Source organism: Rutilus rutilus (genome assembly GCF_951802725.1).
Source record: "Rutilus rutilus genome assembly, chromosome: 10".
Lineage (NCBI taxonomy): Eukaryota > Metazoa > Chordata > Actinopteri > Cypriniformes > Leuciscidae > Rutilus > Rutilus rutilus.
Window position 1 is genome coordinate 1,737,481 of NC_140215.1, and position 24,020 is coordinate 1,761,500.

The window sequence follows — 24,020 nt, forward strand, 5'->3', positions numbered from 1 at the left end:
CACAGACAATCATATTGACTCATGCCTGCTTAATCTAACCCTCTGGTGCTCTTTGGTTATTTTTGACGAAAAATTTACGATTTTTTTTTATTTCACCGGAATGGTACAAAACTTGGTAAAGGTTTTGGCACTTGCTATGTGAACACAAAAAGATTATGGACATGATTCGTTAAATGGTCCTGAGAAGAATAGTAACGCTCGCGGTCAAATATTTGCGCATTGGAAATGAATGGGAAGCGAATTTTATCTAGTGGAAGCGTTTGGTACTGCGCCCAAAGTACCGAAATTTCATTTTTTGAGGTTTATATCTCTTTTTTTTTTTTTTAGATCAACCTCAAATTTGGAACAAAACTTGTTTAGACTTATTGTTTAGACACATGAGGGCGCTCACAGGACGAGTGCAGAATGAATGGAGGTCTATGGCGCTATACCCCTCAAAATCCACTTTTCTCAGGATATCATTTTTTGTCTAGTAATTTGAATTTTGTATTCGAAAGGAGATGCAAAGAAATTACACATTGCTGGGTGTTAGATTTTTTACAGTCACTTATTTGCTTTAAAATGTCAATGACGTCATACACATCGTACGACCAGAGATACTGCTTTACGGCAATCCTTCAGTCACTTTGGTGCTTTCACGCGCTGCACTTTCTTTTCTCTCGAGGCATCGACAACACAGCTGACACAGGCAAACACACACAGCTGACACAGGTAAACACACAACACAGCTGACACAGGCAAACACACACAGCTGACACAGGTAAACACACAACACAGCTGACACAGGCAAACACACACAGCTGACACAGGTAAACACACAACACAGCTGACACAGGCAAACACACACAGCTGACACAGGTAAACACACAACACAGCTGACACAGGTAAACACACAACACAGCTGACACAGGTAAACACACAACACAGCTGACACAGGTAAACACACAACACAGCTGACACAGGTAAACACACAACACAGCTGACACAGGTAAACACAACACAGCTGACACAGGTAAACACACACAGCTGACACAGGTAAACACACACAGCTGACACAGGTAAACACACAACACAGCTGACACAGGCAAACACACAGCTGACACAGGTAAACACACAACACAGCTGACACAGGTAAACACACAACACAGCTGACACAGGTAAACACACACAGCTGACACAGGTAAACACACAACACAGCTGACACAGGTAAACACACGTGCTAGAAGAGTTTTTGTTATGTTGTTTTAAAAGACCACGCCGAAAATACACACACACACACGATGCCATCAAGCGGTATCTCTGGTTGTAATCAGTCCTTCACTGACCAATCAGTGTTCATTAGCAGAATGCTAGCGTGTTATGGGCAACAACAACTCAACCTGTAAGAAATCGAAAGGACATAAGTACTCGTTCATTCAACTTTCGACCTATAACCCATGTTGAACTTGCAAAACCTACAATCAAATCTGAGATTTCTCAACGGCAATCGGGTGAAAGAGACAAATTTAGCCGTCTAGCTCCATAGACTCCCATTCATTGTGCACTCATGGGCGATCGCCCCCAGTGGAACTCTGGTGGAACTACAACCAAAATTCGGTACAATAGGACTTAATAGGGAGTGGCCAGGCTCTCCGTAGACGGACTCTGATATTAGGCTCAAATTTGGAACACAGCTTGTTTTACTCTAAAACTGCAAGAAAATCAGAGCCATAAATATAAACGTGATTTTGGTTAAAATTAGTATTTTTGTGCATTTTTCATAACAATACAAGAAAAATTCTGTTACTTTTTTAAGCTCACTTTTTTTCTTTTTTTTTCTTTTCTTTTTTTACTTTTTACACTTCAGCAATAATCTGCCAAGTGTCATCTTTGAAAAGAGACCGAACTTCAAAGCATTCGTCTGTGATCCAAAGCATTCAATATTTACAACAGTTTAAAGGTGGTATCAGCGATTTCAGGCCCAAAAATAAATGTTCAAATTCATCTTATCTTTTCTAACGATCCGATAGCTGAACAAAATATTACATAAAAACATTATCAAACTAAAATATAGTACATTCATTTAATTGACAAAAAAATAGAAAATCAATAATTTTTGACCGCCACGCGAAGAGCACCAAAGGGTAAAAAAAAAGAAAAGAAAAGTTACATTTTCACTCATTGCTCATCTCGGACATAAACTCAGACTGACGTGGAAGATTTGTTTTCATCGGCGCTGGACCGTCACAGAATTGTTTCCCGGGATTATGGTCACTTCCGTGTCTTGAGGGGAATTTCAAACGAGCCAATTTCAAGTGTGACGTGGCCCGTAGTGAAGGGAATAACCTCATTTGGTGTCTGGGCTCTTGAAATAATCATCTGCATTTGCATTTAGATAGTCAGCCGTCGACGGCTGTCTTGAGCGACTCTTCTCAGCGCTCGGCAGGGAAATTGGTTTGTTACTTCAGCTTGCTGAGGAAGATTTGAAATTTCCAATTACAAGACTCGGGACAAGAGATGTGGCACTTCCAGGAGTGAGCGTGCGGAAAACATGGAGAGCAGGAACAAACAGACAGGTCATGATTCGATTAGAGCGAAAGTCTTGCCATGGATGTTCGTCTGTGCATACGGTACTTGATGAAAGAACTGAGCAGAACCGGTCTGACTTATTCACTTTTGCTCTATTGATGTTAAGGGGAAAAGCCTAATCAATCTAAACATTATAAATGTGGTAAATAGCCACAATATTTAATGATGTACAGAACTTCTGCAGAGATCTTTCTGTGAGATTCGATCACGTTCTAGGACTAGAATCCGAACTATTCTGGTTTTCAATCCCAGTCCACTTAAAGGTGCAGTAAGCAATTTCAGAGAAACGTTGAAATTGGATTGGACCGAGTGGTAAAAACCAAGCGGCAACCTCCCCGTCTCTCTCTTGAAACCAACACGGAAGTGAATTCAACGCCAATTCATCAACTGGCCGCTTGAGGCTGGCTGCAAAAGTGAGTCAAATCTGTATCTCCGCCATGTTAAAATACCCAACTTTACAGCAGAAAAAAACACGTTTACAGCCTGGAGCAAAAAGTGGCTTTGGTCTATATAGCTTATTTTTCCCTTCATGACAACTGTGAGGGGGGTGAATTTTTTTTATAACTCACCCGTTTAAATTAGCCTTAAAGTTCTGCATAATTATGAGTGTCCACTTTTGAGTGACAGGTGGATTCCCGCTGCTGTGGTCATTAGTCATCATTAGCCGTTTGTCTGCTGTCTGTTAGCCGTCACGTTACCTCAGCTCATTGTCTGACTGTAAAAATAAATAAATTCGGGAGTGACGCGCTACCAAGATGGCGACGGTCGGCCACGCCCACTTTAGGCTTCAAAAACGGTCTTCAGAAACCTACGGGTGACGTCACGGACACTACGTCCATATTTTTTTACAGTCTATGGGTAAAACACCTGTAGCCAATCAGCTGTAAGGGGCGTGTCCATACATTAGGGAGGGGGGTGTTGGTACCTGTGTTGCATAGTGTGGTTGTGAATTTGAGGGCGGATCTATCAAGAAAGGGGCGTGGTCTTTTGGGGTAGGGGTGTGTTTGTTGTGGTGATTTCAAATATCAACAGCGTTTCTCAGAAATCGCTTACTGCACCTTTAATTCCAGTTCCTTAAAAGTTCACTGACATGTTTAAGCTTCCCGTGGCTTCAATAAGACTTTTTGTTTTTGTTTGTGAATCAGACTACACTCATGATTTTAAATAATCAGTTAATAATCGGATTGAAAAGCACGTAATCACCTCAATCGATCCAAATTAAATTTCGTTTGGATTGGAAGGGGAGATGTAGACCTGAAATGTAAGGAATTCCAAAGCTGCCAAAATAATTAATAAATAAATACATAAATATACAATGTAATGAAATGTAAAAAAAAAAAAAAAAAAACATAAATACGCAAATAAATATACAGAGAAATGTAAAAAAAAAAAAAAAAAAAGTCTTTATAGTTTTATTTCCTTATTTATGTATAATTGTATTTTTTTCCCAATTTTTTTAATACATTTATTTATTTATTTATTTGTGTATTTATGTCTACATTGATTAATTTCCACATTTCTTTGTCCGTATGCTAATAAGGGGGGAGTGTTTTACCTCAGACATCAGCAATGGAGCTCAGAGTGGCAGTGCTGAAGCTTTGAGGCCACAGTGACACCTTGTGGTGTGACCGAAGGTTTGTGGACGTGAATGAGAGCATGAATGACTTAGAGATGTGCAATATGGCCAAAATCTTATATCACGGTTTAAGTCATTTAAAATCACCCTAACTGTATAACATACATATATAAATATATATTGGGTGACCATACATAGGCCACTATTTATTCTCTATATTTTTATATAAAATGTCTTGGCACACATGAACAGAAACCGCATCTTCAACAGATCTAATAACTGATACTTTGACACGGACACGGTGAAATTATACAGTATTAATAACATTTAATGTAAAAGCGCTGGATGGTGCTGATAAGAGCTTGTGTTTATTGTCGATGAGACTCACACACAAGCTCAGATCGTGGAAAGGAACAATGTTCAATGCATTTGAAACGTGAAGGTAAATTCAGTTCACATTCGTGTTTCCTAACTTTGCATGCACAACATGTGACAGTTTAAATGTTTAAACCTTAATGCATATTCCAAAGATACAGCTCTTAATAATAATAATTAATCACAAATTGGAATTATTCTGAATTTAATCAAGTAAAAGGTTCTCATGTAAACGCAGCTAGTGAAACACTCATATCCTTCATGCAGATTGACATAAATGAGTTTATGTAAACATAACGTACCTAATGAAACAGCTGCTTCTCTGCAGATGGACAAACATGAGCACCACTGAAACAACACTAGCCCGCGGAGTAATTAGTCAAACAGTAATTAATCCAATTAGTGTTTACAATGATGAGTGGAATCGATTCCTTCTGCTGTGACTGGATAATTGTTCTGTGGGGTTCATTTAACTCTTCCCTTGCCATTGACGGGCTTTTCCGGCAATCCGTGTCTTCACTGTTATACGGCAGGGGGCGCTATTACACATCTCCCGAAAGAGTGCAGAACCTTATGGAAGCTTGTTTCGCCACAGAATACAAAATAAAAAAGGTAATTGCGACTTTTTATCTCACAATTCTGACTTTTTTTCCTCACAATTGTGTGATATAAAGTCACAATTGCTTGATATAAAGTCGCAATTGTGTGTTTTAAAGTCAGAATTGCATGATAAAGTTGCAATTGTGTGATATAAAGTCAGAATTGTGTGATATAAAGTCAGAATTGTGTGATATAAAGTCAGAATAGCTTGATATAAAGTCACAATTGTGTTATAAATTCAGAATTGTGTTATAAAGTCAGAATTGTGAGATATAAAGTCACAATTGTGTGATATATAGTCAGAATTGCCTGTTATAAATTCAGAATTGTGTTATAAAGTCACAATTGTGAGATATAATGTCACAATTGTGTGTTATAAATTCAGAACTGTAAGATATAAAGTCACAATTGTGTGTTATAAATTCAGAATTGTGTTATAAAGTCAGAATTGTGAGATATAAAGTCAGAATTGTGAGATATAAAGTCAGAATTGTGTGTTATAAAGTCAGAATTGCGAGATATAAAGTCAGAATTGTGTGTTATAAATTCAGAATTGTGTTATAAAGTCAGAATTGTGAGATATAAAGTCAGAATTGTGAGATATAAAGTCAGAATTGTGTGTTATAAAGTCAGAATTGTGAGATATAAAGTCAGAATTGCGAGATATAAAGTCAGAATTGTGTGTTATAAATTCAGAATTGTGTTATAAAGTCAGAATTGTGTGTTATAAAGTCAGAATTGCGAGATATAAAGTCAGAATTGTGTGTTATAAATTCAGAATTGTGTTATAAAGTCAGAATTGTGTGTTATAAAGTCAGAATTGCATGATAAAAAGTCGCAATTATCTTTTAAAATGTTTTATTCTGTGGCGGAAACAAGCTGAATCTCCGGATTAAAACAGACGAAGCAGCAGAATCAAGTCATAGAAACACTGCTTATACAAAAAAAAAACATGATCTCAACTTCTTGTTCAGAATGTTGCTTTTTTAAATTAAATTTACCCACATTCAAATGTTGATAAAAACAGAATGCATGAAGCTAGATTTTTTTTTTTTTTTTTAAAGCAGAGGCTGTGTTGTTTCTTTTGATTTATTGCATGTTCAGATATTCATACAACAAAATATTCTTTGGGCCATGAAAGTTTTCTAGAAATGATCAAAAATGCTGGCGATGGCTGGTAACAAAAAAGAAGAAAAAAAGAAAACGCTGGCAGGGAAAGAGTTAAAGGTGCACATCATAATCACAATGATGATGTGATGTCTATAATAACTCCACGAACCCTGCTTTTAAATCAAAGGCATTTATTGCTAAAATGTACTTGACAAACAAACAAAAACAAACCACATTATCATCATAATCAGTATAAGACAATGTGAAAATGAAAACAATGTCAAATACCAGAGGAACAAGTTCTTGAGGAAATATTCCCCAACATCTCCACTCGAGCACCAATATCATATAAATATGTCAATCATATAGAGCTGTTCACGTGAAGTTCATGCGGAAACGCTCTCCTCAATCATTCTGCCGTCATTCATGATGCAAAAAGAGGATTCACACTCCTGTAAAAATAACATCGCACGGGTCCGAGTTAAATAAAGACAGAACGATCATGTGAAGGAGAAGTATTCCTCTTTTCAGTGGTCATCATCATCTCATCTCCAACATGGAGACCAACGTGTGCTTGTCGTTTGGCGAGCAAAATGGCACTTGTGCCCGAAACTCCAGATGTGAAAAACACGGCACCATGATCAAATCCACAATGATTTGATATAAAAAGAGCACGACATATGAGCACGAGAGTAAAATCACGTGTGGATGAATCGTCTTGTGCTTATGAAGAACGAGCGTACGTACGCCGAATAATGCTGGAAAAGAAGGAATCCATGTGCTCATGACTCGTTAATATTGATGCTTTTCACCTCTACATTCAGAAATGTGTCATAAACTAACAACTAAAGTCAATTAAACTGGTCTTTTCTCCTCTGTTGTGTCGTATATATCCGAGTGAAACGCTTCTGGAACAAGAACAAATGTGGGCGGGGCTTGATTGTGTCTGTGGGGATTTGATTGGATGGTTGTGGTTTGCTATTGGCTGATCTCATGTGAGTGACAGGTTATAGCCCCGCCCACTTCATCAGAGAAGAGAAGAGATGCTGCGAGAGGAACTTATTCAGAGTCAAGATTACCAGGAACATGAATTTAAAACAATAATAATAAATCATTCAGAATAAACACTGCAACAAGAACTGTTTCCGTTTTGATTTCATGGTGACTTTAAAAAACCGAACATAAGAACACGTCCCGAAACCTGCACTGGTTTTACATGTAAAACACACACTACTGGTTCTCTGTCAGGGTGGACGCATATTTAATTTGACATAAATGAGCATTTTCATTTCAAATGAGTGCAAACCTTCAGCTCAAAATAATGGATCCGATTCCCAAGGAATGCGTGAACTGATAATGCATGTCGCAGTGTTATTGCGATGCTATTATCATTTTTATGTAGATTTAAAATGATTTTTTATTTTAATTTTAGTTAAACTTTTAGTTTTTTTGTTGTGCTTTTGTCATTTTTGTATGTTTAAAAAAATTCATTATTTTGATTTCAGTTTTAGTTAATTTAGTACAAGACGTTAAACTAAATGAAACAAAATGAAAATCAGAAATTTTTCCTTGGCAACTAAAGCTGATTTATTTCAGTTAAAATGGATTAATATCATAACATTTTATTTTATTTCAAGCAACAATTTTTTTAGTTTTAGTTTCAGTCATAATAATAATAATAACCCTGGTTAGTCACTTTGGATGAAATGCATAAATGTAAATTTAACATTTACAGTAGTGGCCTTAAAGTGACGTCTTCACCCTTTATTCAGATATTATTAAAAATGTGCTAAAGATTCAGTACGCATATTGTGTAGTTGTGCTTGGATTTTAAAAAGCAATGAAACATGACAGATTGTGCGACATCATTTTTGGCCAGACTGTCATAGAAAGAAACTATGAACCCAGTCAATGTTTGCTTTTTGCTCTCAGCTTTTTGTGTTTCTATGCATTTGGTTTGCATAGTAAAATAAAACCTGTAACAGTAGTTTGCCTTTTTATCATTTTGTCAGATAAATACCTTAACCAAGTTTCATCATTTTTAAAATATATCAACGATTTCCTCCTATTTTGATGGTTTACTTGATCTCGCAGGGTCATTAAAAACAAACGTCCCGTCCGAACATCACTTTTTGCCACTACTGTATTTTCCAGAGGAATTTAATAAGAATGACAATGACATTTTGTCTACACAAAATAACTGATGAAATTAAACACGGCCTCCACTGACTAAAGCCCACAGTCGTGAGTTTGTTCTCCTGAGCGTCTCTAAAATAACAGGTCCGTTCGTGTCCTCTAATGTAGAGCAGCGTCTGACGGAGATCTGTCTTCATTCAAACACCTTAAAGCCAGAAACAGACTCTACACGAGGACAGGAACACCGCGTTTCAGTCACACAAGTACATGTCGTTCTCCGTGTTGCATATCGAGGACATGAATGGCTCAGAAATGTGAAGGAAACCCTCCTCAGTAACTCACGAACACATTAGTGTCCGCATGCTGGTCTATTGGCTTCTGGAACAAGAACAAATGTGGGCGGGGCTTGATTGTGTCTGTGGGGAATTGTGGTTTGCTATTGGCTGATCTCATGTGATTGACAGGTTGCCCCTCCCTCGTCATCAGAGAAGAGAAGACATGCTGCAAGAGTTAGTTCAATTCTGATTCAAGATTACGAGGAACATTTAACACAATAATGATGTGCACCGAGATATGTCCATTCTGATTTCATGGTGACTTTAAATGTTAAATATGACCAGAAACCTGCAACACGCTGGCCAAACCTGTTCGTGTACTCGTGTAAAGTCTGTTTCTGGCACACTGAGCACATGGAAAACTCGTGAAAATAGTTCTTCAAACTCTATGGCGCTCAACACCTGCAGATTCAAAGCGGAGACGCTTCAGGCATCAAACCTCCACAGAGACTCAGTCAACGAGACGGATGATGTCTGTGAGACTGATGAGGCAGTAAACCAGTACATGCACATCCCAGCATCCTCTGGGAGACACACAACCAGCATTTCAAATCAATAAGAAGAGTTTGTGCTTTCACAAAGAGCTTCACTGTAAACCAGCTTTCATTATGAACCGTCCTGTGTGTGAAGCTCATCAGAACATGTCCGGATCATATTTCACACACACAAAAAAAAAAAAACATACACATATACACACAAACACACACACACACACTGAGATCATTCAAAAGTTTGGGATCAGTATGTTTAAAAAATAAATAAAAATGTATACTTTTGTTCATCAAGCACACATTGAATTGATCAAAAGTGGCAGTAAAGACATTTATAATGTTACAAAAGATTCGATTTCAAATAAACGCTGTTCTTTTGAACTTTCTATTCATCAAAGAAAAGATTTCCACAAAAATCTGAAGCAGCACGACTGTTTTCAACACTGATAATAATAAGAACGATTATTAATAATTGAGCACCAATGATAATTTATATAATTTAATAATTTAATTGCTAATAATTATAGTAAAAAGTAATTATTCCAAACTTTTGACCAGTAGTGTGTGTGTGTGTGTGTGTGTGTGTGTGTGTGTATGTGTGTGTATATATATATATATTAAAATTTTATTCAAATTTAAATTATATTATTGTGATTATTTTCACTATTAAACAAACCGTAAACTCATAATTTTTTGGTTTAACTTCCAATTCTCAATCCTGTAATGCATTATTTTTCTTCTGAATGAGCATAAAGGCACTACTATACTAATACTAACATGCTGTATTCATATTTACCATTTATATAATATATCATGAACTCATTTGCATTACAAGAATGAGAATCTAGAGGGGAAAATAGTCAAAAACAATTCTTTAAATAAAATGTTGATTTTGGTGTGAAATATGACCGGTTTGATGAGCTTCATCACTCACTACATTCATCAGATAGCACTGGTGATTACATCCTCCATGTGTCGTAATCATTCAGATCTGCTGATTCAAGGAGGAAATAAAAGCGAGGATGAAGCAGGATCTGAGATGTGATCTCCACACACACACACACACACACACACACACACACACACACACACACACGCGCGCTCGCTCCTCCAGAAGAGCCACATCTATCATCTGAAAGGGCTTCCTAGCAGATGTATGAGGACGATGGCAGTAAAGATGCTCGTTCTTGTGTTGTTGTGCTCGTCTTCATGAGTGTGTGTGTTTCTCCGGGACGATCCCGTGATTCAGAGCTTGTCAGCTGGTGTTTGTCCTCTAGAAACTCTCCACGAAGCTGCCGGGGAACAGGCCCGTTCGGCCGGTGCGCTGAAGCGTTCCCTTGTACCAGCCGTCTTCTCGTTTCTTGTGCACGAACACGACGTCGCCCTCCTTCAGCTCGATCTCGGCCTCGCTCTGGGGCGGATACGGGACCAGCACACGAAACCTGACGGAAGACAAACACACGCTTCTTGTGTTCAACAACAGCACAGTATCAAATCAGATTGACCTGCACTCATCAGATTAATACCATACGGGCAATGTCTGATAACATCAAACCATAAAACACTGATTTAATCAACTTCACAGTTCATATAGCCTATTATGAGCGGGGCACATATTATTAAACACACTTTAATTCCACTTTTCGAATATTTTCTTCATTTTTATTGAAAATAAATGCCTTCCCGATCTGATATGTGATGGGAAAAGGGAGTTAGAACGAGTTCAGCAAAAGGCGAATTCGAACTCGAGTCGATTTGCGTCGAACCGATTCCGTAATTTTGTCTGGGCCAATCAGACGTCAGTGGGCGGAGTCAGTGTAAATATCGTCTGCCAACAAGGTAAATATACACTCGACTCCGCAATCTTTTCCCACTATAAAGACACGTCTGTGCATTGAAAAGGCTCCCTTGATGATGATAGGGGTGTCACAATATATCGCAATTCAGAAATGCAATGTATCGTGTATAGTTCACCCAAAATAAAAATTACAGTGTGAGAAAAATTCAAGTTTGAGTGTCAGTACTACATTAAACTACTATATATAATGTTGAATATAATGTATAATAATGCAGTGGGGGAATATTTGTGTGTTCTGATAATCAAATGTCTGATGTTACCAGTAAAAAGTGGCTTACATTATTTTAAATACATCTAGTCAGAGTGAAATCATATTCGTCTAAAATAATCCTGTATTTTCAGCTTCAGAATCATGAATATTGTTATTCTGGTGTCTCTATTATCCTGTGCTTTGGGTTTCAGCACCAAGTCCAAGTCTAATCATTTACACACCAGTGTAATATCAAAGTTAGCATTTTAATCAACAGTTTTACCTTTTATCATATGTCTTGGAGTATCGCAATAACATCGTATCGTGAGTTCAGTATCGTGATATGTGTCGAATCGTGACATGAGGGTCTCGTTACACCCCTAGTTGATGTTAAAGGCATGTGCTTGTTCACCTCTCTCGGGACAATGGCTTGGGTTCGGGCCGGATGGCCAGCGGTGAGGATGAGGAACAGGCCTGTCGAGTTGGCGGAGACACAGAGAAGTTGAGATCCAGCGAGCCACTCTTTCTGTGCAGCGGCTCCAGGCCCATGGCTCCCTGCATCTCGCTCTCCACGGGACAGGACCCGGCCCGCAGCTCCGGGGCCATGGCTCCCCGCACGGATGAGGAGGAGGAGGAGGAGGACGAGGAAGAGGAGGGATCGTGTGTGGGAGAGACCGATGGGGGCGAGCGGGACTTCTTTTTGGCTGCCGCTCCGGACAGCAGCTTGAGGAGGCCACTGCTCTTCTTCTCCTTCTGTGGGACAAACACACACAGATAGTGGCGGTTTCACCACTTGTGGACGGAATGCAGTCATAAAACTGGAATTTACAGTAGAAATGCCCGTGCTAAATATCAGCGACATGCAGAGAGTTCCTCAGGGGCTCAAATGTAAGATGTTGTGCCAGATGACGATTGGTCGGTGTATTATACATGACAAACAGGCTTCAATGAATTATGTAATATTTTTAAATATGTGATACGTGGATTTTTTATTGAATCGACACACTACCTTTTATTATTGAAAAAAAAAAAGTTTAATGTTTATTTTTTTCCTGCCGTCGAGCCATTCACTCACTGAAAGAACTATATTTGGCTCGAGAGCATCGGTTCCCCGTGGGATACCTACGTTTACACTAGTGCATTTTCACTTTAAAACGCATAACTTTTGCTACAGTTACGCCTGCCGTCCACACACACACACACACACACACACACACACACACACACACTCCGGAGTTTTAGACCCTTGAAAACAGAGACTGCTTCAAGACCGAAGCAAGAGACACACAACTTGACGCAAGTGACGCAACGCGTGACAGCAACGACACTTCAGACTGACAGAAACGTGAATTTAGGCTACTTCAGTTTTGTACACACTGTCATGTTCATTATAATCAAATGCATTTGTTTTATTGACCGCACATTGAGAAGGGCACTTTTGATTAATTTAGAAATAGGGCAGGGGCTCGAGCACACTTTTTATATTTTGAATTTTAATTTGAGTAATTTTGTTGTAGGCTATATTTTTGTCATATTTATTGTTTTGTTATTTGTTATTTTTTTATTTAATAGTTAGTTATTTTTGACAGAATTAAGTCATAAAAATGGAATTTACAGTATAAGGCAGAATGTCACAGAACTTGAATAAATCAAAAGCAGTTCTGCACACTTAATCAGATGGTGATATGTAAATGTGAAGTCTACCTCAGTTTGCACACGTCTGCATCTGCCTCACTATATGAAGAAAATACATATGAACATTATCAAATCTTTATTTTTTAGGAATATCACACAATGGTTTTAATTTGAACAAGTGTTGTTTTAGCATCATTGAGATACTATTACTGTTTTTTTAAAGTAATTTTGTTGTATATTTTTGTCATATTTATTGTGTTGTTTTTAAATGTCTAAAGTTTTTTATTCAGTTTTATTTCAGTTTTAGTTTCAGTTATTTAGATAGTACAACTTAATGAAAATGAGAATTGCTGCTTCAACTAACTGAAATAAAATGAACAAATGTCCCCACCAGACGCCTACGATCAATCAACAAGCGACGTCTCGTGGTTCCATCACAGAGAGCCACAAAATCACTTTCCAGATCATTCTCATTCACAGTTCCATGCTGGTGGAACACTCTCCCCACCCTCATCCGGAATGCTGAATCCCTGACAACATTCAAAAAACAGCTGAAAACCCATCTCTTCCATGAGCACCTAAACTCATAAAAAAAAAAAAAAAAAAATTAAAAAAAAACCTTTCCCTTAAAATCCCACTTATCATGCTTATGCTACTCTGAATAATGCCTGAACTTCGTATTCTGAACACTTCTTGCGTTGTTGTTGTCTTTTGCCTCTTCATGATGACTCGCTTAATTTAGTCCTGATTTGTAAGTCGCTTTGGATAAAAGCGTCTGCTAAATGACTAAATGTAAATGTAAATCTAAATGTTTTTATTATGATTTTAGTTTATTAAATGATTATAAGCAGTAAATCCCTGTTTTGCAGCACTTTGTTTGCCAAAAAAAACAACTGAATTTTCATTTGATTACTTTTTAAAAGATTAATTAATTTAAAAGATTAATTAAATGTATTTTTTTTTTGCCTTCTGTTTTTCTGTCATCCAGAAAAATTAAAACAAACAACAACAGAATTTCTGGGGGAAAAAACATTTCATAGGGCCGCCTTATTGTAAAAATAAAATGAAATGATTAAAGTTTTATGAATTCAATTGATAAAACATGCCTTTTGATTTTTAAAATGTGAAAATTAAAACCGAATGTTTTATGCCTTCATTTGATTAACGTTGTAATAATTTTTTTATAAAATCATAGATACAGAAATTTAAAACAGACAACGCAACAATTCTGATGAATAAATAAAAGAATACATAAAACGGAATCCAGAAAAGTTAACAGACACCACAGAAATTCTGAAAAAAAAAAAAAAAAAAAAAAAAAAAGAATTAAATTATTACAAGCGGAATCCAGAAAAATATAAACTGAATTTGGGGAAAAAAACAACGGATTTGATTGGGCCGTGTTACAAACAGCATCTGGAAGTGTTGCTGGAATCACGTGATCTTGTGAATCTGCTGCTAACGGTGAGAACAGAGGGATATCGGAGTCATCCGTGTCTGTAATGGCTGTTCTGCGGTGACACATGCTGTGTGTGGGTGGAGAACAAACTCATTCTGGGTTTGGTGGAGCTGATCCGAGCTAAACTCCCAACAGAGCAAATCCAAACCAGGCCACTAGGAGGCGTCTGAGATCCAGACTCTGACTGGAGCCCAGAGAAGAAGAACTAATCAACCTGCATCTTTTCTTCTCAGATTTTGGGTAGGAATGTGGTGTCAGACCCCTTTGTGTTCACACTGTTGCTTTTGGGATCTAGTCCAGTTCAGTGTATTATGGCTGATCCTATGGCCTTCAATATTTGATCCAATTCACTTACATTTTATGTGCCTCACTAACCAAGATATTCGTATGTAAAGATTATTATTATTATTATTTTGTTAAATTACATTGCTACAAATGCTGATAAATGAGATGAACTCTGTTTATCTTTTACACAAAAACATACAATTTTGTTGCAAAACTACATCCTCTTGCACTAGATCACACACATTTATTTTGAATTGTTTTCCTTGAATCATGTTTTATTGCAGAAGGCAATGGTAACATCAGCATAAAAAATAAAATAAAAAATAAAAACACACAATAGGACAAATACAATAAAAAAAAGATGTAAATGAAATAAAAGTGCTTTAAATTTTCCAGGTAAAGTAGATATGTCTAAACGCAGCGTTCAAGGAAAAAAACTGAATAATCAAATGAAAAAGTAAAACTGCATATTCTTCACTGTATGAATAAAACATATACTCTACAGATTCTTATATTAGGCTGCTGTCACTTTAAGAACTACAGTAATGCACAGATCCAACATACTGATACACATACATTTTTAGACGTTTACATTCACTTAAGACACTCGAGTGAGCCGAGACTGGTTTGTGTTTAGATTGTGTGTTTTTAGCGAACCGTACCATAAGATGACATCGAAGCGTACTCAGTCCACCTCCTGAGATGCTCTCGCTTCGCTTTAAAGGGGTCTGAGATCGTTTGGAGTGTTCACATATGGGCCAAATATCACAACAACAGACACACACAGACCTGAATCTGAATTGAATCTGTTTCTCTCTAATGGAAGAAAAGATCCGCTAACCTTTCATCGTGACTCACTGCTAAATTAAACTGAACTACAGATCACACAAACCCACTGATAGAAATATTTCATATTAAATGTAATATTAATGTTTAATATTTTACTTGTGTGTTGTTGGGAGGTTGCTAAACGGTTGCTAGGGTGTTGCTATGGAATTCTAGGTGGTTGCTAGGGCATTCTGGGTGGGGTAGGTGGTTGGTGGGGCCTTCTGGATGGTTGCTAGACAGTTGCTAGGGCATTCTAGGTGGTTGCCAGGCGGTTGCTGGGGGGTTCTGGTTGGTTACTAGGCTTTTGCATGGGGCATTCTGGGTGGTTGCTAGGCAGTTGCTGGTGCCTTTGTTGGGGGTTTTTGTGTGGTTACTAGGGTGGTTCTGGGTGGTGGTTTTCTAGGTGGTTGCTAGGGCAGTCTGGGTGGTTGATAGGGCGTTCATGGTGGTTACTAGGCTGTTGCTGGGGCATTCTGGGTGGTTGCTAGGCAGTTGCTGGGGAGTTCTGGATGGTTGCTAGGCAGTTGCTGGGGCATTCTGGGTGGTTGCTAGGCGGTTGCTGGGGGGTTCTGTGTGGTTCCTAGGCTGTTGCTGGGGACTCTGGGTGGTTGCTAGGCAGTTGTTGGGGCCTTCTGGATGGTTGCTAGAGAGTTGCTGGGGGGTTCTGTGTGGTTCCTAGGCTGTTGCTGGGGGAGTCTGGGTGGTTGCTAGACAGTTGGTGGGGCATTCTGGGTGGTTGCCAGGCAGTTGCTGGGGGGTTCTGTGTGGTTACTAGGCAGTTGCTGGGGAACTCTAGGTGGTTGCTAGGCAGTTGCTGGGACAATCTGGGTGGTTGCTAGGCAGTTGCTGGGGCACTCTAGATGGTTGCTAGGCAGTTGCTCGGACAATCTGGGTGGTTGCTAGGCAGTTGCTTGGACAATCTGGGTGGTTGCTAGGCAGTTGCTGGGACAATCTGGGTGGTTGCTAGGTGGTTGCTGGGGCATTAAAAATCCGACACGTGTCTGAACATGAGATCTGTGCATCAAGCCTGAAGTGCTGACATCATGAGATCACATGTGCACGCCGGTTCCTTCCCACCTGTGCATGACTTGTGTGTCTCGTTGTCTTATTTTTAACCATGCGTGTGACTGAGCTAATTAACAGCCCATAATCAACATGCAGGAACGACTGCTGAAACAACACATCACTCATGTTCATCACATGACCTCAGGGAAGTCTGTCTCTCATCTGCCAACAGAAAGACTGAAGAAATATTGATTTTCAGCTGTAAAACTTTTTTTAGCTGATTATAAATATTTATGTACTAAATATACTATTAAAGTAAACATAGCAAATAATTTTGAACCTAAGTGGGTGAATTATGTACATGATGTATATCAAGATGTTATGATGAACTATATGCCTTTCTCCACTGATGTTCTGAGTGTTTCTAAGCATTTCTAAGGATACTGATTGTTAGAAGGCTGCTGTTTGACTCTGAGATGGCGAACGGGGAAACTAGCAACACATTATTAGCTGTTTAACGTAGTCAAGCCAAAGGCTAATCATATTAATTACCATTATGTGTTTGCAGTTGTAGAGAGCGATCCTGTATAATTCACTCTTCCACTTCTTCTGAATCCAACATCTATGGCTGAATCACACCAGTATTTCCACTTTCCATTGTGCAGCGTTTACTACAGTAAAGTTGAAGTGGATCTCTGAGCTGCTGTGAGTGAGTGGAGGCGGGGCTAATTTGCATATTCATAGTTCCATGTATACTAAGTGAGGCAAGGGTGTCGAGTTACATTCAAGATATTTTAAGGGATGAAGAAATTATTTTCACAGGAAAAAACTTTTAAATATGTAATTTTGGTGATCAAAGATGAGTTTTAAAGGATAAAATGATTGACTACAGGGGGACTTTAAAACAAGAACAAATATCTGCCATTGGAGTCATAAAAATATCTTCAGAAATAAAGGGGTTATTTTTCTGACCCCACTAGCAGACATTTTTTCTTGTTTTAAACAAAAACTCACTTAATTTTAAAACATTTTTAATGTCTTTAAAGTCTTGTAATATTAAACTAATTATGACAAAAAATAATTTTGTCTTTTTTAGACATTTATTGTCCCTCATGATAACTAGTACTAGAATATATTCATATACTAGTTATTTTGATAAACTTTGAGAACAACTAGTATATATTCATATTCTAGTTGTATCCATATACTATGAAAACGAGTACTAGAATATATATGTATATACTATGATAACTAGTTAGTTATATTCATATACTAGTACTAGTTATCATAGTAACAATATAATAGAAATAATAATATTCATATGCTAGTAATCATGAAGCACAATAAAAAACAAATTTCTGTCACAATAAATTTGATTTATGATTGCCATGAATTTAAATATACTAATGAGCTTCTATGAATATGTTAATGAGCATGACTGACCTTCTCCACCTTCTTGTCCTGGAGTTTGTGGAGTCCGTGAGCGGAAGCGTCTCCTGCGCTCAGATGAGCCGCGCTGACGTTGGGCGGTGTGATGGCGGAGGAGGCGGAGCTCATGAGGAGTCGAGCAGAGTTGGGGTTAGGAGAGAGCGGGTGCACCTGAGGGGTCGCCACCATCGACAGGGGTCGAGCGGGGGGGCGGGACGGGCTGGCCTGGGGTCGCAGAGGGGTCACGGACGCCGTGGGTCGCTCAGGGCTGCTGCTCGCCGGAGGACTGTGGACTGTTTCAATCATTTTAAATGCAATTAGTCATTTGTCACATATATGTATGTGCTCAGGGTTTGAAACTTTCACACATTTATTTCTTATTCAAACAAAATCCTGTCATCCAGCCATCTCCTCCCTTCCTCTTTCATCCTCATCCTTTTCACCAAAAATGTATTTTAGGTGGACAGATCAATACAGTTCACAGAACATAAAAAATGAGGCCTCTAGGATGTTGGAAAATAATGTATTTTCTGTTAACCAAATGCTTTTTAATCTTCGCTACTGCTTCAATGCAAATGAACAAGTGTGCCGTTATTTGTTGCGTAGTGACGTGTGTGTTCAAGTAAGCCAGATATGAGCAGATTCTGCGCAATACGCTGTATTTAAATATCAGGATGACTCACGATTCCAGTATTTGCGCTAAATCTGTGCAGATTTGTCTTACACGAAGATCCCAGCAAAGTGAGTAAACATAATAAGTATGTTTGGCTGGTGATTTCACAGCGTTACTCGCCACTGTTGATTTTACACGCATTTGGCGAGTGTTAATTTCAAACCCTGTGTGTTCTGTATTGTTTTTAAAATTAAATGTTTATTGTTTTCTAACAGAAAATAGAACAAAAACAAGAATATTACAGAGTGATTTTAGTGTCTCGTCTCGGCATGTGTTCTGTGTTTGGGTCGACTATAACATGCATCTGAAAATGCAAAACATGCAACCATTGGGCAACCATCTTCCCAAACTTGTAATGAGAAGCGCTTACAGTCCAGCTGTTGTCAAAAGAGAAACTTTAATGAAGAAATTAATGTTGCAGGTGTACTGTAAAAAAATATTATCATATTGATCATTTTAGTCTCACTGATATACAATCACACATTTTTGGGTCAAATTGTGCAGCCCATAAAACAAGCACAGCAAAACTGGAGCTTGCAAAAAACTCTCAAAAAAACCCCAAGTCATGCATCACTATTTTGACCAGTCCTGAGTGTGTCATCATGTGATTAGATGATGTCACAGCAGGTCTGATTTGCAGTGAGACGGTGTCCCGTCCCGCCGTTCTGCGCCGCTTCACAAGCTTCGCTCCTCGAAGTTCAAGAACTGCCGAGAATGCAACCCGGCAATTACTGCCAACGCAGGTGCAAGGCATTCATTACAACAGACGTCTTATCTGAGCTGTAAAATGCTTTAACAAGCTCCTTTACCAGCTAATGCGTCTTCAGTGAGCGCCGATCTGACCTGAATAGATTACAGAGCGCGTCACGTTCACACGCTTCATTGGCGCTGAGCTGACACGCGGGAAAAACTCTGTGTGTGTGTGTGTGTGTGTGTGTGTGTGTGTGTGTGTGTGTGTGTGTGTGAAGACAGATAACACTGCAGAAAGCTTCAGTAATGACAAACAGTATGCACTGCTTCAAATATATTCAGACACTAGCTTTTATTAATATTTTGAATTAGTCATTTTAATTTGAGTTAGATTTTTTTTTTTCATTTTTATTCATTTTTTAAGATGTCTACATAGTTTTTGTTAATTTTTATTTCAGTTTAAAGGGCACCTATTATGCAAAACTCACTTTTACATGGTGTTTGAACATAAATGTGTGTTGGCAGTGTGTGTACACAACCACCCTATAATGATAAAAATCCACCCAGTGTTTTTTTTTATCCCTATAAATCATAAGCACTGTCTCAGAACAAGCGTTCTCAGATTCGGGGCAATGTGACGTACTTTTGCACAAGCCCCTCCCACAACTGTTGACTGACACTGCTGTATTAGCATAGCCCCGCCCTGAGTGAGCTGTACACAAGCCCCACCCACAACTGTTGACTGACACTGCTGTATTAGCATAGCCCCGCCCTGAGTGAGCTGAACACAAGCCCCACCCACAACTGTTGACTGACACTGCTGTATTAGCATAGCCCCGCCCTGAGTGAGCTGAACACAAGCCCCACCCACAACTGTTGACTGACACTGCTGTATTAGCATAGCCCCGCCCTGAGTGAGCTGTACACAAGCCCCTCCCACAACTGTTGACTGACACTGCTGTATTAGCATAGACCCGCCCTGAGTGAGCTGTACACAAGCCCCTCCCACAACTGTTGACTGATACTGCTGTATTAGCATAGACCCGCCCTGAGTGAGCTGTACACAAGCCCCGCCCACAACTGTTGACTGACACTGCTGTATTAGCATAGCCCCGCCCTGAGTGAGCTGTACACAAGCCCCACCCACAACTGTTGACTGACACTGCTGTATTAGCATAGCCCCGCCCTGAGTGAGCTGAACACAAGCCCCTCCCACAACTGTTGACTGACACTGCTGTATTAGCATAGACCCGCCCTGAGTGAGCTGTACACAAGCCCCACCCACAACTGTTGACTGATACTGCTGTATTAGCATAGACCCGCCCTGAGTGAGCTGTACACAAGCCCCGCCCACAACTGTTGACTGACACTGCTGTATTAGGATAGCCCCACCCTGAGTGAGCTGAACACAAGCCCCACCCACAACTGTTGACTGACACTGCAGTATTAGCATAGCCCCACCCTGAGTGAGTTGAACACAAGCCCCACCCACGACTGTTGATGGACACTGCAGTATTAGCATAGCCCCGCCCTGAGTGAGCTATACACAAGCCCCGCCCCAACTGTTGATGGACACTGCAGTATTAGCATAGCCCCACCCTGAGTGAGTTGAACACAAGCCCCACCCACGACTGTTGACTGACACTGCAGTATTAGCATAGCCCCGCCCTGAGTGAGCTATACACAAGCCCCGCCCCAACTGTTGATGGACACTGCAGTATTAGCATAGCCCCACCCTGAGTGAGTTGAACACAAGCCCCACCCACGACTGTTGATGGACACTGCAGTATTAGCATAGCCCCGCCCTGAGTGAGCTGAACACAGGCCCCGCCCACGACTGTTGACTGACACTGCAGTATTAGCATAGCCCCGCCCTGAGTGAGCTGAACACAGTCCGCCATTGTTTCGACGCAGGAGCAGCTGTAGACAAGAATGTCTTTAAGCGATTGAGGTGTTTTGTTATAAGATGTAAGAATGAACAAAGTCTTCATTTACTCTCGTTGTTACTCGAGGATGGATCTGTGCCAACTGTTCGTGATCCAGCTTACAGTCTCCGGACTGATACAGATCACAGCAGAAATGAAAGGGAGAGCGCGCACTTTATTGCAGTTCATAGGAGTTGTTTAACAGATATAAAGTTTACCAGTTTATTAAGCACCCACTGAAAAGCTGTGTATATATTTGTTTACTGTTAGTTGTAACGAGTGTTTTGTGTACTTCTCTGTGTATGTTGATGATAATGAAAGGGAGAGAGAGAGTTTATGGATAAGACTTTAATGTGCACTTCTTGTGCTGTTTTACTCGGCTCTTACGGTGATTTTCTCGACTAAAACAAATGCTTCATCTTTTGTGTGATGTACAATAAACTTTACTGAACTCATCAGTATATTTTTGGCCATCATTCGGACGCGGCCCGCTACAGCAGACTTTTACTAATAGTGGATAAAAGCAAGATGACATAAGTTATAACCGTAATTAAACGAAACAATACCTGTTCTATCTCATTCAGCGTATATTCTCTGGCTCTGTGGGCATTATTGTCCGACTCCGGGTCGAAATGAACACCGCTACTAATATCATTATCATTCTGTGAGATGAGATTGTCCTGACTGAGAGCGAGCTCGTGAGGCTCCGCCCCCTGTGCTGGGAGCAGCAGCTCATTTGCATTTAAAGGGATTCACAATAAAAAGTGTTTTTCTGAGCCGCAAAAAGTTTAACAATTTAAACATGCTGTAAAAAAAGATCTGTGGGGTATTTTTTAACTAAAACTTCACACACACACTCTGGGGACATCAGAGACTTATTTTACATCTTGTGAAAGGGGCATATAATAGGTGGCCTTTAAGTTAATAGTAATATTTTGAATTAATTTCTAATTTTTATTTTCCATTTTTATTTTTATTTCAGTTAGCTTTCAAAATTGTCCTTTTCATTAGTTATTAATTTTGTATATGACTATAGCTTCTATTAATTTTTATTTCAGATTTAGTTATTAATATTTTGAATTAGTTTTTATTTGTATTGCCATGGCAACTAGCTGAAATACAATAAATAAATAAAATATATTTTTAATATTAATTAACGTTTATTTTGTGGTGCTTTTGTTTTGTTGTTTTTATTTTAAAAAATGTATTTAAAGTTTTTTTTTTTTTTTGTTAACATTCATTTTGTTGTGTTTTTGCTATTTTTATTAGTTTTTTTAAAACATGTCTGCATAGTTTTTATAAATTTATAAACATCAAGTTAAACTAAATGACAATGAGAAATGTTTCCTTGGCAACTATGTCAATGTGTCATGCACTCTACCTGAAATAATGAATTCATTAAAGGGCTCATTTCATGATAAATCAGATTTTCTAATCCCTCTTTTGAGTGTTCTGCTGGCGACTCACCGAGCTGCATGGCGGAGCGCGCTTGATTGACAGTTTGCTGACTGGACAAGCGCAGACAGTTCTTCATGTGTGGAGACGACGGGCTGGAGAGCGGCGAGCCGGAGCGAGACGCCGAGGACATCAGGACGGGACTCGAGGGGCCGGCGGAGCCCGGGGATCCAGGAGCCACCTTCGCCTGAGCCGATCCTGGGAGACACGGCCGCGTCTGACCGACCGCAAACGGGGCCCTGAGGACACACAATCACAGAACATGAGGACACACAATCACAGAACATGAGGACACACAATCACAGACCATGAGGACACACAATCACAGAACATGAGGACACACAATCACAAAACATGAGGACACACAATCACAGAACATGAGGACACACAATCACAAAACATGAGGACACACAATCACAGACCATGAGGACACACAATCACAGAACATGAGGACACACAATCACAAAACATGAGGACACACAATCACAGAACATGAGGACACACAATCACAAAACATGAGGACACACAATCACAGAACATGAGGACACACAATCACAGAACATGAGGACACACAATCACAGAACATGAGGACACACAATCACAGAACATGAGGACACACAATCACAAAACATGAGGACACACAATCACAGAACATGAGGACACACAATCACAGAACATGAGGACACACAATCACAAAACATGAGGACACACAATCACAGAACATGAGGACACACAATCACAGAACATGAGGACACACAATCACAGAACATGAGGACACACAATCACAGAACATGAGGACACACAATCACAGAACATGAGGACACACAATCACAGAACATGAGGACACACAATCACAGAACATGAGGACACACAATCACAGAACATGAGGACACACAATCACAGAACATGAGGACACACAATCACAGAACATGAGGACACACAATCACAGAACATGAGGACACACAATCACAGAACATGAGGACACACAATCACAGAACATGAGGACACACAATCACAGAACATGAGGACACACAATCACAGAACATGAGGACACACAATCACAGAACATGAGGACACACAATCACAAAACATGAGGACACACAATCACAGAACATGAGGACACACAATCACAGAACATGAGGACACACAATCACAGAACATGAGGACACACAATCACAAAACATGAGGACACACAATCACAAAACATGAGGACACACAATCACAGAACATGAGGACACACAATCACAGAACATGAGGACACACAATCACAGAACATGAGGACACACAATCACAGAACATGAGGATATTTTTTACACAATATTTTTGCACAATATTTTTTTTTAGATTTGGGGCGACCCGAGTTCAAGTCCCGGTTCGTCGAACTTTCTAGATACTATA

At 39.3% G+C, this 24,020-nt stretch overlaps 1 protein-coding gene across 1 annotated transcript in view; it reads right to left on the reverse strand.

Moving 5' to 3' along the window:
* Positions 1 to 10,304: 10,304 nt before the first annotated feature.
* LOC311298908 (E3 ubiquitin-protein ligase SH3RF3-like) overlaps positions 10,305 to 24,020 on the reverse strand; it is a 122,632-nt gene continuing 108,916 nt past the window's right edge. Inside the window, exons 7-10 of the mRNA XM_084422232.1 lie at positions 22,635 to 22,861; positions 17,895 to 18,172; positions 11,652 to 11,992; positions 10,305 to 10,633 (exon numbers count right to left, since the gene is read on the reverse strand). Of these exons, the coding sequence (XP_084278358.1) occupies positions 10,465 to 10,633; positions 11,652 to 11,992; positions 17,895 to 18,172; positions 22,635 to 22,861 (1,015 nt within the window). The 3' untranslated portion in view covers positions 10,305 to 10,464. The remainder of the gene's footprint in view (positions 10,634 to 11,651; positions 11,993 to 17,894; positions 18,173 to 22,634; positions 22,862 to 24,020) is intronic.